Source organism: Garra rufa, chromosome 4 (assembly GCF_049309525.1).
Source record: "Garra rufa chromosome 4, GarRuf1.0, whole genome shotgun sequence".
Taxonomy (NCBI): domain Eukaryota; kingdom Metazoa; phylum Chordata; class Actinopteri; order Cypriniformes; family Cyprinidae; genus Garra; species Garra rufa.
The window spans coordinates 57,982,345-58,000,365 of NC_133364.1; the positions used below are offsets into that span (position 1 = coordinate 57,982,345).

The window sequence follows — 18,021 nt, forward strand, 5'->3', positions numbered from 1 at the left end:
TTGCCCTCTTTTCTCTGTCATTGCTTGCAATGCCTTTGAGCAATGCTGACGTAGAACGAGTGTTCTCACAGATGAGCCTGGTCAAGTCCAAACTGAGGAACAGAATGGGACAAGAAACTCTCATCAGCATACTCCACATAAAATACGGACTGAGAAGACGAGGCTTGTGCTGCAAGGACTTTGCCCCAAGCCAAGAGATGTTCCAGCGCTTCAATAGTCGCATGTACTCTGTGAGTGGAGCATCAGAGAGCAGGGAGATGGATGCATATGAAGACAGTGAAGATGAATTTTAATTAAGGTAAGCACTGTTACTGTATCTTTTTTATTAGAGCCAGGATATGATGCTAAGAAGGAAAGTTGTTTTTGATGAATGATGATAATCCTCAAAGTACTGTAATATTTAATGGGATTTAGGGAATCCTAAGTATCCATCTTCTAGTGTTATAGCTGAAGTATATTTTGACTGTATACCTCATTAGAAAATCTTTCCTTTTCTTTCTGCAGCACAAGCTCTGGCCTCTACACATGCAGGAAGGAAACAGCAGTGGAGGTATGAAGATACATCTGAAGACATCAGTACAAGGCCATGTTCTACAGAGAGTGAAACTGCCTTCCCTGTACCTGTCCAGTGGCATCTTAAGCTCATGCCACTTTGACATTTGACTTTGATTGGCCCTCTTTGGTTCACCGCACTCACACAAACACACCACACCTCAAGAGGATAGTAACATTCTCATTTCACACAAGTCTTTATGTTTGTTTTATTATTTATATGGTTTTATTATGTTCTTGTTCGAATGTGGGCCATTGAGAACGTCTGGATGTAGAACTAAAACATGTTGAATGTTTCAGGATATTTAAGATATTTTCAGATATTTCATAGGTTCGGCTCAGACAAATTGTTATGTTGTTAAATGTTTAATTTGCACCTTGGTACCTGAAGCAACTTGAAAGATAATGGTGTTATTCTTCATATATATGAAGCTGAAGTGTTATGAGTCTTCTGTTTTTGGGTTTATAGTTATTAAAAATGGGATCTTCTGCAGTCCCTGCAATAAAGAATTTGTGAGTTCAGTATGATATTGATTTGTGTGTGCACTAGGGCTGTGCAATTAATCGAAATTCGGTTTCGATTTCGATTTCTGCTTCAAACGATCATGAAAATGCAGTAATCGAGATGAAACGATTATTGCGCCCCACTCCGCCCCCTTACCAGTGGTGCGCTTTCGCTCCTCCATAAACGCCTAATTTCACATGCAAATCAGCTAAATCATGTAACGTGGCTTTCATAAAACAGGACGTGCTTGATTTATTCATGTTTCTTTGATGTTGTGTTTTAAATAGCGCATAAGAAAACTTGTTCCGTGTATGCGCTCAGAGACGGAGCATATCACCGACATGTAAAGTTTTCTTTTAGCTCAGGGTGCGCCTAAACGGTCAAATACACGCAAAAATATGTCAAAATGAGGCGCTTGGTGATTATTCGTGTAAACTCTTGACAGTTATGTCTTAAATGATCATAAACAGTTGAGAATGAAAATACGTGTGTAACAGTATAATGGATCCGTGTGGTCAAAGCGGCAACACATAATATTCCTTCTGCCGTCTCTGTGCCTAATATGAATAAAACGTAAAAATACAAAGAGAAACATCACTCACTGCTCTTGAATGAAGGACGTTTTTAGTTTTAATAAGAAACAAAGCATGTTTAACTATTACAGTGAAGTTTATTTTACATTCAAATAATTACATTCAATTTCTGTAGTATTGTTAGACTACTTTAGACTTGCATAAAAGTATTCAGTATTTTTAAAGCACTGTTTTTTTTTTTGTATCTTTTTTGCTGTATTGCTATCTTTAAATTAATCACTATGTAAAGTTTTGGAGCCTGTCATAATCGTTTAAATAATCGTGATTACAATATTGACCAAAATAATCGTGATTATGATTTTTGCCAAAATCGAGCAGCCCTAGTGTGCACATTTTTCTAATGTTTTTCAAATGTTTTCTAATGAAGTTTTCTGATGTTAAATAATGTTAAAAGGTGGTTTAACTCCCTCTTGTGGTCATTGTCCTGAAGGTCAGGGGGGAGAAAAATAAATAAACTACTGTATTGACAGTCTGTATCCACAGTTTAAAATCCGTCCCCACGGATTGTAAAACTGCACACAGTTTATTTATTTTTCTCTTCCCTAAACCTAGGGGGGCTCCGTAGAAAAAGTCGCTTGTTTTGGGCTTGTTTTCACAGGCCTGGTTGCTTATATATCTCGCGAGATCTGGCAACACTGCTAGCAACGGCTTTCACATGGATTATTTTACGTTGGACTGTTTCCTCCAAGTATTCATATTTTGAGCGAGTTTTGGTTGTGAAATGAAGATTGAGAACAAACAAATGCGAATATGGACTTTTACCAGCAGCTAAAGATCATGCAAACTGCAAAAGGTAATTACCTTTTACTATTATATGTTCTATAGACTGTTACGCTAGTTACATTAAGATAAAGTGTACTGAAGTGATAAATTAATCGCGATTTCATATCTTAATATCTTACCAGTGTGTGTTACTGTGTTTTGTTAGTATGAGCTAACACTGTTAGCTGCAGCTAGGCGGTAACATTTATGTCTTGCCGAATATATGTAGTGAAAGAGATCGGCAGCTCACTTGAATAGTCAAATACAGACAGTTTACTTAAGATGTAATTGACCTAAATACAGTCACTAATGTTTTGATTCAACATTTACAAACCAGGTTAGGTGTCAGTTACTGGATCTGGCCATTTTGTTCTTAAAGTTACAGTATAATTAAGCCTAACGTTACCAGTCGGTCTTAATTATAATCAAACAACAAAATACTAAAGAGAAAATCATTAAATGTACTTAACTTGCCTTTGTATTAGTCCTATTGTTTGAAACTACTTTGATCGTATGTTGAATAAAATTCAATATTATAAATAACTATAATGTTATATATTACTAATTATAGCGACAGCATATAGCCGCTGAGAGGCTAAGTAGAAGAGATACATCCGTGACGCGTTTTCTTTCATTTGCATTTTCTTTGAAGATTTATTAACACGATAAACAAACAAATATACGATTAAAACGTTTAAACGGTCAACAGAAAGTGAGCGCTCCCCGCTACTCACCCCCTCTCCACTAATTTCCCATACAGGAAACACAATCAAGTTAATATACACCTGCACACACCCATGTGAGCAAACCCCCGGAAATCCAAATCACAATACAAAACAAAAGACAAATGTTATCAGCACTTACACTCCAGCCCCTGATTGTTACACACTAAACTTGTAACAATCACAAACACAATACTAAGACAATGTAACATACACATCCATATAATTGATGTACTTTTTTTTTTTTTGCAAAATATTTATGAAAATATGAAAGTGTGTGCGTACAGGTTGAAAATTCCAATGTTCATAAGATTCATCCTTGTAGCTGAGTAAAGGAAATGTTCAAGTCTAGTCTAAGTCAGTACAGTTGATCGATCATCAGCAAGTAACCAAGTATAAGTCAACGTCAAAGTCAAAAGTCAAAAGTTATGGTCAGTTGAGAGCTCTCAAAGTCACTGTCATAATTAGTCTGTAGATTCCTCAGCTTCAAGAAGACGACAAATCTTTGTAATTGGCCTGATCAAGCAGGTACTCATAGTCTTGATTTTAACTTGCCGTACGAGTCCTTGTGCGTCCTCCATCGTTTGAATGACCTTGCCCATGACCCATGAATTTCTAGGTGCATTGTCTACTACAAGTACAATATCTCCCAACTGAAAGTTGCGTGTCTTTACTTTCCACTTTTGTCGTTCTTGTAGTAAAGGCAAATATTCACCAATCCATCTTTTCCAAAATAGGTTTGCCAAATATTGAATTTGACGCCATCTTCGACGGGCATACAAGTCTTCTTTCAAAAACAATCCAGGTGGTAATGACAACTTTGTGTTTAAAAGGAGGAGATGATTAGGTGTTAAAGCCTCCAAGTCATTGGTATCAAAAGAAGATCTGGTTATGGGTCGATTATTAAGTATAGATTCTACTTCACACAAGAATGTATGAAGGCCCTCTTCATCCAAACTTTGCCCTCGAAGAATGCAATTCAGGATTTTCTTTACTGATCTAATGAGCCTTTCCCAGATCCCTCCATGGTGTGAGCCGGTTGGAGGATTGAAAATCCATTTAATCTTCTTTTGAAGAAGAACATTGTTAATCTGCTTGTGATTCCAATTTTGTATTGCTTCCTGTAATTCACGTTCAGCTCCGACAAAGTTTGTTCCATTATCTGAGCGTATTTCAGCCACTTGTCCTCGCCGAGCAATGAAACGTCTTAGTGCATGAATAAATGAATCAGTCTCTAAAGATGCGACCGTTTCAATATGAACAGCCCTGATGGCTAAGCATGTAAAGATAACCCCATAACGCTTTATGATGGTTCTTCCTCGTTTGATCTCAAAAGGGCCAAAACAGTCTACACCAACATGTGTAAAGGGTGGTTTATCTGGTGCAACTCGATCTTGAGGTAAATCAGCCATTTGCTGATGGCCAGCAATTCCATGAAACCTTCTGCACACTACACATTTTGCTAGAATTCTTCTTATGGCTACACTAGCTCCAGGAATCCAATATCGCTTTCGAAGGGCAGTCAGCATGTAATTCCGTCCATTATGTCCTACCTCTTCATGAATTTGGTGCAGAATCAAATTAGAAATATGCCAGTCTTTAGCTAATATGATCGGATGTTTAGATTCTTCAGGTATCAATGCCTTCCCAAGACGTCCACCAACCTTAACAATGTCAGACTGAAGAATTGGATTAAGACTATAAAGAGGACTATTTTGTTTAACCACTCCCTCCCTTCGTAGACTAGTCAACTCCTCAACAAATTTCTTCTTTTGACAGAATCGAATGATTTCCATTTCAGTCTTTTCCAATTCTTCTACTGAAAGCAAGTCCTTACACAGAGTGGATTTAAACTTCCGCATTTCCTTGTTAACAATTTTCCCCTGTTGGTATGGATCTGCACCAGAACAAACAAGAGAAGCCTGCAGTCGTTTCCTTTCCTTGCTAAGATCCATTAGGATTTTCTTCAAACGAAGGATCCATGCTACAGCTTTCTTTAATCGAACCCAAGTGGAGAAGTAATTAATGAGACGGGATACAGAGTCAGATTCTTCTTTGACCTCAACCATATTTACCAGAGCAATTCTTTTGATCTCAGGATCGGCAGACAATATTAAGTCTCCATCAGTTGGATCCTTTGGCCACTCTTCCGGTGGTCGAACAAGGAATGTGGGACCAGATATCCAAGTCTCATTCTTCAGGAATGCATCAACTTTCATTCCTCTAGATACCAAATCCGCTGGATTGCTTGAAGAGTTCACATATCTCCACTGGGTTACATCCGAAACTTTCAGAATTTCAGACACTCTGTGAGCCACAAAGCACTTAAATCTCGAGGTCTTATTTCGAATATATTTAAGCACTGAAGTGCTATCTGTCCAAAATACTGAATCCTGAAAGGGCATCTTGAGTTCTTTCCTCCAGATCTTATCGATGCGACTAGCCAATGTAGCAGCTGTAAGTTCCAGGCGAGGTATTGTAATGGGTTTTAATGGAGTAACTCTTGCCTTGCTTACCAGAAGAGTAGAATGTACCAGTTGTTGTTTATTATGAAGCAGCAAATAGGATACCACACCATATCCCTGCTCGCTTGCATCTGAGAAATGATGCATCTGGGCAGAAGTTACTTCTCCAAACCCATCAGGTTTTAAACATCTTCTAACCTGAAAACTCTCCAAGCGATAAAGATCCTCTAACCAGTTCATCCAACTTCGAACATATACAGGAGGAATAACGTTGTCCCATCCTATTCCTTCTCTACATAGATCTTGCAATATCCTCTTAGCAGACAAAACCACAGGTGACAGAAATCCCAAAGGATCATAAATGGAACTAACTACTGAGAGAATTCCTCTCCTAGTAAAAGGTCGGGTTTTAACCACAACTTTGAACTGAAAGGCGTCTGATTCAGCACACCATTGCACTCCCAACGCTCTTTCTAGTGGCAACGCATCTTGATCCAAATCCAGATCCTTTACCTTTGTCTCTCTGTCTTTCTCAGATATCGCAGCCAATACAACACGGCTATTACTTGTCCATTTTGTCAACTTAAATCCTCCTTTAGCACAAATACTAGTGAGATCCTTGTACAGTTGCACGGCGTCTGCTTCAGAAGAAACTGAAACGAGACAGTCATCTACGTAGAAGTTATTGAAAACAACATCTAGTGTCCGGGAATCAAACTGATCCTTTTGATCTGTTGCACATTTCCTCAATGCAAAATTTGAACAACTTGGAGAGGATGTTGCACCAAATAAATGGACTACCATTCTGTATTCCTCTAGACGGTTGTTTATGTTACCTTCTGGCCACCACAAGAATCTCAAAACATCACAGTCCTCTGGATGAACTCTGACTTGATGGAACATGGATTCAATGTCGGCCATCATGGCAACATGTTCAAGTCTAAATCTTAAAAGGACACTCACCAGTGAACTGGTTAAATTAGGACCTGGCAGAAGCATGCTATTCAATGAGGTACCCTGAAAAGAAGCTCCACAATCGAACACAACTCTGATTTTGTGTTTTTTGGGATGATATACACCATGATGGGGTATATACCACAGACGCCCATCACATCTCTCCAGTTCTGCCAAGGGTACCTTTTCTGCATAGCCCTTCCGGATAACATCCTCCATGAAGGCTGTATACTCTGCATGAAAGGAAGGATTCAGCTTATACCTCTTTTGAAGGCTTAAGACACGTTGCTCTGCGATTCTCCTATTCATTGGCATTACCACTTCAACATTTCTGAATGGCAGGCCAACGTAATAATGACCATTGATTAGTTTTGCTGAATGGGACATAAAATCCATAAATTGAGAGTCTTCCTTTGACATTGCTAACTGTTCTTCATGTACGGTCTCTGGAAAATCAGTCTTAAACTGCTGCTTCCACAACTTTTCCAATCTCATTACAGCAATCCTATTCACAGTCACAGAAAGTCGGTCAGCGTCATTACCATCATCAGCTTCATTGACCATGCTTACTCCTTTGAGTGGTCCATTAACTGTCCACCCAAACATTGTTCGTATGGCATATGGACCACTGTCCTGGCTACGTACAATCTGCCAAGGCTCCAACGCTTCTGGAACATTAGCTCCGATCAAAAGTTCAATATCAGCATTAATCGCTGGCAAGCATACATGACTCAAATAAGGCCATCTTTCAAGATCTTTCTGAGAGGCAATATTTGCTGTGCTCACAGGCATAGTCTTTTGGGTATACACTTCTGGCAGGGCACAGTAATATTCTTGATTCAGCCCAGAAACTTCCAAGTCTTTCAAAACATAGCTACCAACAGATTTATCCTGACTCATTGTCCTGAGCAGAATATTTACTTTCTTTCCAGTGAGATTGAGCTTGTTCATTAAACTTTCCGTACAGAATGAAGCAGAGCTCCCAGAATCAAGAAAAGCATAGGTCATCACAACATTGTTACCCTTTTTTGACTTAACATAAACTGGAACAATAGACAATGCACAAATGTCCTTACCAGCCCCAGTAAGACCACTAGTTTGAAGAGAAACTACAGCACCATGTACTGCCGCCTTAGATTTAGATTCTCTCTTAACCATAGTGTCTTCATTCTCATGAGGATAAATGTGTAGAAGGCTTGGATGTTTGAGACCACATACGTTACAGGTACTTCTCCTTTTGCAATCACGGCTGATGTGCCCTGCATGTAAACAGCCAAAACAAACTCCTTTTATCTTCAAAAACTTCATCTTTTCTTTGTGATCTTTCCTGTCAAGTGTATGACACTCATCCAGCATGTGTTCTCCATTACAGAAAAGACAAATTCCTCCTGAAGATCTCTTACTATATTCTTTTACATGTGGTGTAGAAGAGATAGTGGTAGCAAAACTGCTTCTAGGTTTTGACTGAATTGTTCTGGAGCTCATCTTCCTACCTCCAGCAGGTAAAGTTTCCTGAATATTGCCAAACACAGGATCAGTGAGAATTTTCACTTGCCTCTCAATAAAGTCCACGATGTCAAAAAAGGTGATCTGACTGTGGCCTCGCTCCTTTAGATCATACGCAACAAATCTCCATTTATCTTTTAGTTTATAAGGAAGCTTTGAAAGGATAACTTGCATGTTAGTAGTGAAATTCAGCTCATTCATATAATGAACATCATGCATAGCATTACAACATCTCCTTAAGAAAAGACCATAATCTTGTAGAGCCCTAGCATCTTCGGATTTTATAGGTTTCCACGAAAGAGCCTTTTCCATATAAGATGAAGCTATTTTCACTTCATTGCCAAAGTTTTCCTTAAGTAAGGTCTTAGCTCTTTGATAACCTTGTGAAGAGATCATGTGCTGGCAACTTTGAACAAGCTCTTTCGGTTGTCCTTGTGTGTATTGCTCCAAAAAATGTAGGCAATCCCCTGGGCTGTCTGCTTTCTTTTCAACCACCTCTTCAAATGAGCGCATGAACTCATGAAAGCGCAATGGATCTCCATCAAAATATGGAATTTCTCTAGGTGGAAGTAAAGACAAGCTTTGTTGTTTAACCAACAAGGTAGCGATCTCATTTTGCTTATCAATAAGCTTAAGTATGTTTGGGCAGCTCTGATCATTTTGGCTTGAACCATGAACATATCCAGCATTTTGATTATCTGATGATGCCACATTAGGTACCAAAGATTGTGAAAGTTTTGTTTTAGATCTTGTTGATTGTTGCTGTTGCTGTACAAACTGGGATTGAAGACTGCTTGAAACCTCTTGTGGATCACCAACATGTGACACACAAGATATTGGCATGGACTGTGTTTGAACACTAACTGATGGTGCCCATGGCTCTGCATCAAATTGGAGAGGCTTGGACACAATTCTGTGAACCGATGCATGTGATTCCAATTCCACATCTTTATACACCTTCACCTTTGCCATTGACACTGCTAATTTTGTTTCCAACTCCAGACTTTCCTTCTTTCTCCTCAACTTTTCCTCTTGCTCCTCCAATGCATGTTTCCTTTGCAGCATTTGTTGAGAAGCCAATAAAGCAGCCAATTCTGCCTCCGCCTTAAGACGAGTGGAGGAAATAGAAGATCGACTGGATCGAGATCCATGAGATGATGCTTTAGATCTTTTACTACTTATATTTGAAACACTGTCCACTGGTTGAACTTCATTTTCAAAATCACCCAAGTCCATTCCAGTCTGTAGATGTACATCAGGAAGTTGAGTATTGTGTGTTGTGGACACAACTTCAACAGAAGGTGAAATATCAGATTCACAAATATATTGAGATGTTGCATGTGGTTCCACAAGCCTGGACTCAAGAGAATCAGAAGTTGCAATACGGGCATTTTCATCATCTTCAACAGAACCTCCATTCATCGCTCGAGCACCTGAAACATTTGTGCCACACAACTTCCCAGTCTCAGCGATCCACTGTTCGACATCCTTCACGAAGCCATTGTAGTACTTAGAAACTGAATCAAACCATTCGTTTTGTTTGGTTTGTTCCTCAAAAGGTAGTAAAGGTAACACATTTCCATGTAACCTAGATGCATCGTCCATCAGCATTTTTATCATTTTCAACATTGAACACACTTCCGACGCATTGTCATCACATGCCATCAGCTCTTTCATGGACACGATCACATTCTTCACTTTATTCACTTTACTCTTACGATCCCTTTGCAAGGCTTCAATTTTAGCCGCCATGGCTTTTGCCGTGGGCTTATGCTCACGTTTGCCGCCATCAGCAACGTGTTCCGTGTCCTCCAAGTTCATTCTCAAACGCAACAACTGTGTCTCAATTCCAAACAGCGCCGCACTCAGCGCGCACAAGACCAACAATGAATGAACGAGCATACCATAGCAGAGTAACGCACACTGCGTTTAGTCCAACGCTTCATTCAACGTAGCGGCTATCACCGCGTCTTCCACAACAACAGCAAGCATCATCCTTTAAACCGCAGACATACCTCTTTCTTCAGCCGTTGCGTGCGTGTGTACTCCACTCCATTTGCAGCTCAATAAGAAGTGATGAAGTGACATACGATGTGCCAGGAAGCCGTTTCCAAATTGCGTCCAAAGTCCAAAACCTTTTCTGTTGACTATAGTATAGCGACAGCATATAGCCGCTGAGAGGCTAAGTAGAAGAGATACATCCGTGACGCGTTTTCTTTCATTTGCATTTTCTTTGAAGATTTATTAACACGATAAACAAACAAATATACGATTAAAACATTTAAACGGTCAACAGAAAGTGAGCGCTCCCCGCTACTCACCCCCTCTCCACTAATTTCCCATACAGGAAACACAATCAAGTTAATATACACCTGCACACACCCATGTGAGCAAACCCCCGGAAATCCAAATCACAATACAAAACAAAAGACAAATGTTATCAGCACTTACACTAATTGTGAAATGATATGGTCATATCGTGCACCCATGCTAGTTTTAAGATCAAACTCACAAAATGTGACAGATCTTCAAAATGAGTAACCTGAGAACACTGTTATGTGAACTCATCTGACAGAGAGAGGACCTGAAAGCATGATCATTGGACTCCATGGAGAAGAATACTAGATGTAAACCAGGATTGTGGATCAGCTGTGCAGATTTGGTTTGGAGCTGGTGAGTACATTTCCGCAAGCCCTTGTCTGTCAGTAAGTAGATAATGTCTTATCAAACAAACTAATTTTAATTTAATTGATTGCTTGTGTGTGTGTTTCCCCCTTATGATCCTGATGTTTTGGGAATGAAAATCTTCTACTACATGATCTACAGAGGAAGTATTCATTTTTTAACATCAAGACACACTAACATTAATTTATGTTTAAAGGAATGTTCATAGTATTTTTAAATTTGTTTTACATTAGTTTTTGTTTTGTTTTTTACCCCCAGCTGATTCAGCTGATTGCAGGCCATTTGGCGGAGGACTGCTCTTTATCTGGTGTGTCTGTCACTTCTGGTGCAGAGTCATGGACCTTTTGTTGTATGTTTCGGCTTTACTTATTATCACACTACATTAATTATCAGAGCTACAGTGGTGCCCAAAATTATTAGAGCAATAGTATTTAAACTACCTTAACTAATGCTTTAAACTTATTTATTTCATGTGCTATAGTGTGTGAGTATGAAATATCAGTTTACATTTCCAAGCCTTCATTTTGCCATTAATTTTAGTAATCAGTGACACAAGGAGTATGAAAACAAACAGTGCTTCACACAGAGGTCTAATCTCATCATCTAAATCCAGAAAAACTGTGGCAACATCTCCAAGATGCTTAAAGAAACCTACCAGCAAAGCAGTACTGTTAAAAGTTTTAAGCACTTGTGTACAAATTCTGTAAAATGAGAATGTTGATAAAAATATCATAAATGTTTTCTTTATCAATTAAATTCTTTTAACTAAATTAAATCAACATTTGGTGTGACCATCATCTTGTGTTTAAAGCAGCTTTTGCACTAAGGGCACTTGCGGATAGTTTTTCAGGTTTGCAGGTGGGTCTCTTGAAGCATCTTGGAGACGTTGCCACAGTTCTTCTAGATTTAATCTGTCTCAGTTTGTTCTGTTTCTTGTTTGTTCCTGTCATTCTGTGCAGAATGGATGATGATAAGATCAGATCTCTGGAGCACTGGCTGTTGTCAAACAAAAATCTTACTGGATTATTACATTTAATGGCAAAATTAATGTTTAGAAATATAAAATAAATTACCCATTGAAACACTACAGCAAAAGATAGACATGACTGAATTAAAATCATTTTTAGCTGGTAAAAATACTAGTGTTCTAATAATTTTGGACACCACTGTATATGGAGCCCATGGGAGTCAGTAGAATATTGTGGATTACAGTGATGGGCAAGCTACTTGGAAAATGTAGTGAGCTAAGCTAACAGTTACTCTTCATTAAATGAAGCTTAACTACACTAAAGCTACAGCCTTTGGTAATGTAGCAAGCTAAGCTACAGCATCATGGCAAAAGTAGTTCACTACATCTAAGCTATTTTTTAAAATTTCATTTTTCTATTGAACCAACATAAAGTCAGTGCTCTCTCAGTGATCAATTAAATTGTCAGTCATACAGGCATGCAAGTTCAGTTTAATTGTTTATTCAACCACTCTTCCAAACCAATTTGGCAACAAAAATCTGTATCATGTACAGGGCTGGATTTATCTCATATTCTGGGGGGTTGAATTCTTTCTTGAAAAAAATAAAAACAAAAAAGCAATGGCACCAGTCTCAAAATATTAAACGAATAAAACAGGGAAAACACAAAATTTGTAAATAAAATAATTTTATACATATTATTGAATAACATAGTCTATATATGGATGGGTGTTCGTCAACTGATTGCATGTCGTCAGAGTTTACAGTGTTGACAGCTTCGTAATAAATAGCCTAAAGGAAGCGCTGTAGATTTGTTGTATATAGCTACTAAAATATGACAGACCGCACAAAAACAGCACTTTAATTTACTGCCGTGTTTGAACAAAGATAGTGATTGATTTCATGAATACAGGAGCCTGATTTTTTTAATTGTCAGAATCTATAGTACATAACAAATACAAAAATAAAAACAAATCACAAACTTTTGCAGTCAAGACTGTGAATAAAAGACAAGTGTGGAATGTAAGCCAGATTTGGCCCAGACTCTGTTACTATCTGGGAAGCAAAGCTAAATTCTATTGTAAATTTGTTAACTGACAGTAAGAATATAACCGAATCAAGCGGCTATTTTCGTTTGCAGAAGGTAAAATGCATTAACGTAAAAATTTAACCGACAGACCGGCTAGGCCTATAAGTCACATTATTATATTCTGAAATAAACAGGCCTACAGCATAATGTTATGACATTATTTCCCTCACTCCACAACAAATCCTTTAACTTTAATCTTATTCAGAACAGAACAATGATGAAATAAATAAATAAATAAATTTGCCTAAACAATCCAAAACAAATTAAATGTGAAAGTAAAGATGGGCTTATGTAGACTACCTCTCTTGCCACAAATACAAATGTTTCCATATCTGCAATGTATTTGAAGCAAAATTATTATGCATTGGGTAAGCTTTGTACTTCATGCACGTCGACGGAAAATATCATGATGAGCAAAAATGTGCCACAGGACCGGTGGTCATGCTGAACTGCATGTTATACACACTATTTAAATTGACTAGTGTAACTTTTGGGTGACTGTGTTTTATTTTTCAAATGAACATAGTGTGCGCGTAAGACACGTTAAGACACCAGCGCGACCAAACAGCTGAATATCATATTCTGTCATGTTGGTCATAGTAAAGGCATAATTTGCTACTGCAAAGTCCAAAGCAGTTTGAAGTATTCAGAATATTAGCAAAGATTATTATAATTCGTTTAGACTAGAACACGGTTTCATTCTTATTTTGCTATGGAACCTGGACGTTTTTTGTTTGTTTGTTTTTACTAACGAACCGAAATATTTTGCCTTTCGCCATGAATTTGATACCCACTCTCTGCCCATCTTGTACTTCTGAGTTTGAGATCTTCCCAGAGCACTAGCCTGCTTCAAATACTAAAATCAAGGCGCCCATCACTAGCATTGCAGATTATACAGTTTTCTGTTGCTATGTGGGCGCTCAGTTTTTTTCTGACATTTAGCTAAAATATCGACAACAAAAGTCTCGACAACCAGTGCTAGACTAAGACACACTTTTCTCATATCTTCGAATGCAAAAAAAAAAAAAAAAAAAACATTAGCCTTTATAAATGTACTTTCAATCAACACTTCTTTATTTACCTCAAGTCTGCAAACACGCTGAGATGCTTCAAACTGCGTGCCGCACTTCATTCACGAGAGAGGCGGGAGGAATAATACGGTTTGACTGACAGTTTAATGAGCCAATGGCATCACGAGGTTTAGTGGCGGTGGCGTCGCTTACTGACCCAGGATCAGTGATCCGTAGCAGTTATATTTCCGATTTGAGCTTAAAGTATAGAACAATATATAGCTTGTAGCTTTTGTTGACGCTACCGCGTTACTTGATCAAAATAATAGCTTAGCTACTGAAAAGCTATTTGATTCAGAAAACAGCGACGCTACCACCACGCTACTGAGAAATGTAGTTAAGCTAGTAGCGTCACTACTTGTAGCGACGCTACTGCCCAACACTGGTGGATTAAAATAAAATGATGTGGATGAAATAGAAATGCATTTTCAGTTAAATTTCACTTCTGAGCTCTGAATAACTTGTAATGAAAAATTCAATAATCTAAATTTACATCTGAAGCTAATAAAATTGTTAATCTTGACAATTTTGTAGATGTATTGGTTTTGTATTTATTCAGTTCTAAAGGACTAGTTCAATTCTGATACACATATTTCCTGCTGATAATTTACTCACCCCTCCGTCATTCAAGATGCTCGTGTCTGTCTCTTTTTCTGTCAAAAAGGTTTTTGAGGAAAACATTCCAGGATTTTTCTCCATATTTCGACGGGAGCCAATAGGTTGAAGGTCCAAATTTAATTGTCAATGCAGCTTCAAAGGGCTCTACATCATCCCACCCAAGGAATAAGGGTCACTGGGAACTTGTAAAGCCCTTTGAAAGCTGTATTGAAATTTTGAAACCTTTATCCTTGACCTTAATCCCACTGAAGTCCACTGTATGGAGAAAAATCCTGAAATCTTTTCCTCAAAAACTTTACTTTCTTTTCGACTTAAAGAAAGAAAGATATGAACATCTTGGATTACATGGGGGTGAGTGAATTATCAGGAAATATTTTCTAATAGTTTTAAGGTAAACATATATTTAATTAAACGGCCTGGACCTCCTGGGCGTTGACTGGCCCCCATGTGGATCCCGGGTCCAAACCCATTCTTTGGGCAAGTGGAGCCCAAATGGGTTTGGCATGAATTGCCCAGTTAAGACCCATGCAGTACCCTTACAGGTCCCACTTAGTAAGTCTGGGCTTCCACGGCTGGCCCCAATGTGAATCCCGGGTGCAAGCCCATAATGGGGCCCACATTTGCCACCCATGAAGCCCTCATCTGGGCCCCACATGTCATTGCTGGCTGGGTAGATTAGACTAAATATCAGCATGTAGCGTTCTAATTATCTGTTCTCATCTAATCATTAGCATTAGCAAATAAAGTCAATCTGGTTTATAATAAGTAAACCTGGTAATGCAGTTCACATCCAATGTCCAATAGGAAGATTCCCACTTAAATCTTTATTAAAATGTTAGTGGATAATGTTCTAATAAATAAATCATGAAACATTTGTATAATGTTTTGAGAATGTTATTCTACCTTTCAGGAGAATACTCCTAAATAAATGGGAACTAATATTACCGGAACAAAACCATTCCTAGCTGGACAGATGCTCTCAGGACTGTGTTTGTGCAATGACCAATCTAGGCTGAAAAATAAGCTTTTTTAATGCTATCTGAGCATAAGAAAGTACTAATTATGAGACAGTTGTCAGATTTAATTATGTATTAAATTTAGTCATAAGCCTGGAGAACAGTTTTGCAGAATGTGATGTTTGCTCATTCAGACACACAGAAGCTGCACTTGCATGACTGAAACAGCTGAACGAGAGGCATTTAAAAGAAGGCCACCAATTGAAATGACTTGATTTAAAGAGAATTGGTAATACACTCACAACTCTGACTTATGCAGTAAAAAAAAAAAAATGATGAAAAAACATAGTTTTGAATACGACTGATGAGACTGCACCTTGTTCTTCTGTGTTTTTCTCTGCTGTCTTTGAGCTTTTTTGTGGCTCTGTGCGGAGAGAGAGAAAAGACAGAAGTAAAAAATGTGTGACAAAATACACAGATACACAAATGAAAATACTGTAGTATGTCTGCGTGAGAACATGAGAAGTTATTTTTCAAGTGATGCATTATTGCTTTTCTTGGTTCAAGGTTATATTCCATATTTGATATTTCCAACTGTGTAAATGAGTAAGACAGTAAGAGAGAAATAAAGACTGAAGATTTAGGACACGATTGTGTTCATGTGACGGTTCTTCACACATCTGTGCAAACCATTGATGACTGAGACGGACTGAGAAACATTTATTACTGAACTGATGAGGAAGAGGAATCTAATTCTTAGGTCAACTTTTATAAGAAATGGTTTACAATCACTCAGCATTATTCCACTGCGGGCTAATAATCAGTGTCTCAGTCACAGTCACAGTACCGTGTCCTGCAGGGATCATGTTGAAATACACTGGGCCGGTGATGGTGTTTCCAGTGAGTACAGGAGCATTTACAGTTCCTCCTGTCTGAGCATTCATATTAACACTGCTGCTCAGCTGATCTGGAACACAGACAGAGAGATTCATTACATTTCAACATATAGACAGACAACTTCACCATCACTGATATTCTGTTCTTCATTACCTTCCTTGTGTTTTTTATCTTCCAGCTCATCTTGTGTGTCACTATGCTGCTCAACAGATGCCATCGTCCTTCACCGACTCGCTGCTGTTGGACAGGAAGAAAAAAGGTTTTTAATCACTGCAATGTCACCAGACACTTTACAGAAATAAATAAGCAACTCTACGAAAATGAACGAGTAAATTAAATACAGCAGCAGTAAATATGAGTTATTAAATGTCTCTGTGTGGATATTATTGACTATATTTAAAGGTAAAAAATAATATGGGTTTTGTTTACTATAATCAGGCAAAACAATAACAAAATAATACAATGAATAGGAGAACTTGCTAAACGTCTGCTACTTCAGCATGCTGTGTTTGTCTTGTGCTGTTTCTCTTTTCTTCAGTGAATCTGCTTGTTAACAGCAGGTGTTCATCAGCGTCTGAATTCATTAGTTTTCGTTCTCTCTGTCAGGTGACCAGCATACAGTTAGTTTGTATCCAGATCATACATTTTCTGGTCATTTTTAAATGATTTGTTCAGATGTTTAAACAACTAATTGTTTAACAGTTTTGAGAAGTTATCTTGTTACCATGGCAGTTGCACAGCAGATGTACTGTTCTGAGATCAAACTAAATCTTTTGTGTTCCACTTCTCAAGAATGAGTGAGGGAATAGTGAATGAGGCTGTAACCAACTAACCCTTTGTGGGAATATTTGCATAATGCCGCCCAAACGTATACTCCAAGAAAGAAGGCTTTGTTAGAGATTGTCTTACTAAGGGGAGATGAGAGGGTCTGTATTGATTACTATTGGAGAAAGCATACCAGCTAACTCTTTATTAACCAATCACAGTACAGCCTTGATGTCAGTCACCGTTTGAGAAGTGCTGGCAGCTGAATCCCATTTATTGCAAAAAAGTCACTGACTTCTCTTATAAAATGGCTTTTTTTTCTGTGGTAAACTAAAAAAGTTAAACCCAAAAGTATTGTTTGGTGTAAAATATGTTGAAGGTTAGCTGATGCTGTTGATTTATTCAGTGAAAAGCTGCTAGTTTCTATGCGAAAGCAAAAGCCTTTTATTTAGCCTTTATTTGGCAGCTGCTTCTGCCAGTCATTGACAGCTTTTTAAAAATATGATCTTTAAACATTATTTCCATTAAAGGCAAACTGTGCTGCCATGTATTTCACCATGTTTTATGTTTTTGACAAATAGTGGATCCTGAATCAATTCTAACTAACTCCTCACAGTTTTAAAACAAATGAAAATACCTTTACCTGGATCATAGAACATTTTATTTCAGTTTTGTCATTATTGCGCTGGAGGAAGTTATCTGACAGTCACTTTATGCCCACAAGGCAGTCCAGCAAAGCCGGATAAGAAGTCATTGGTTTTCAACATAGTATTGAATTCAATTAATTCAACTGAATTGATCCATACTGTGGAGATAGAATGTATTTGTGTTTTCCAGTACTAGCCCTAACCACTAGGGGTCAGCAGTGTTATAGTCTTACCAGTAGAGTGTTGATCACAAATCAGAAGTGGAGC

The 18,021-nt window shown here is 38.1% G+C and overlaps 1 protein-coding gene across 1 annotated transcript in view; it reads right to left on the minus strand.

Moving 5' to 3' along the window:
- LOC141333051 (protein NLRC3-like) overlaps positions 1-16,559 on the minus strand; it is a 355,331-nt gene extending 338,772 nt beyond the window's left edge. The window contains exons 1-3 of the mRNA XM_073837995.1: positions 16,496-16,559; positions 16,293-16,412; positions 15,822-15,869 (exon numbers count right to left, since the gene is read on the minus strand). Of these exons, the coding sequence (XP_073694096.1) occupies positions 15,822-15,869; positions 16,293-16,412; positions 16,496-16,559 (232 nt within the window). The remainder of the gene's footprint in view (positions 1-15,821; positions 15,870-16,292; positions 16,413-16,495) is intronic.
- Positions 16,560-18,021: the final 1,462 nt, after the last annotated feature.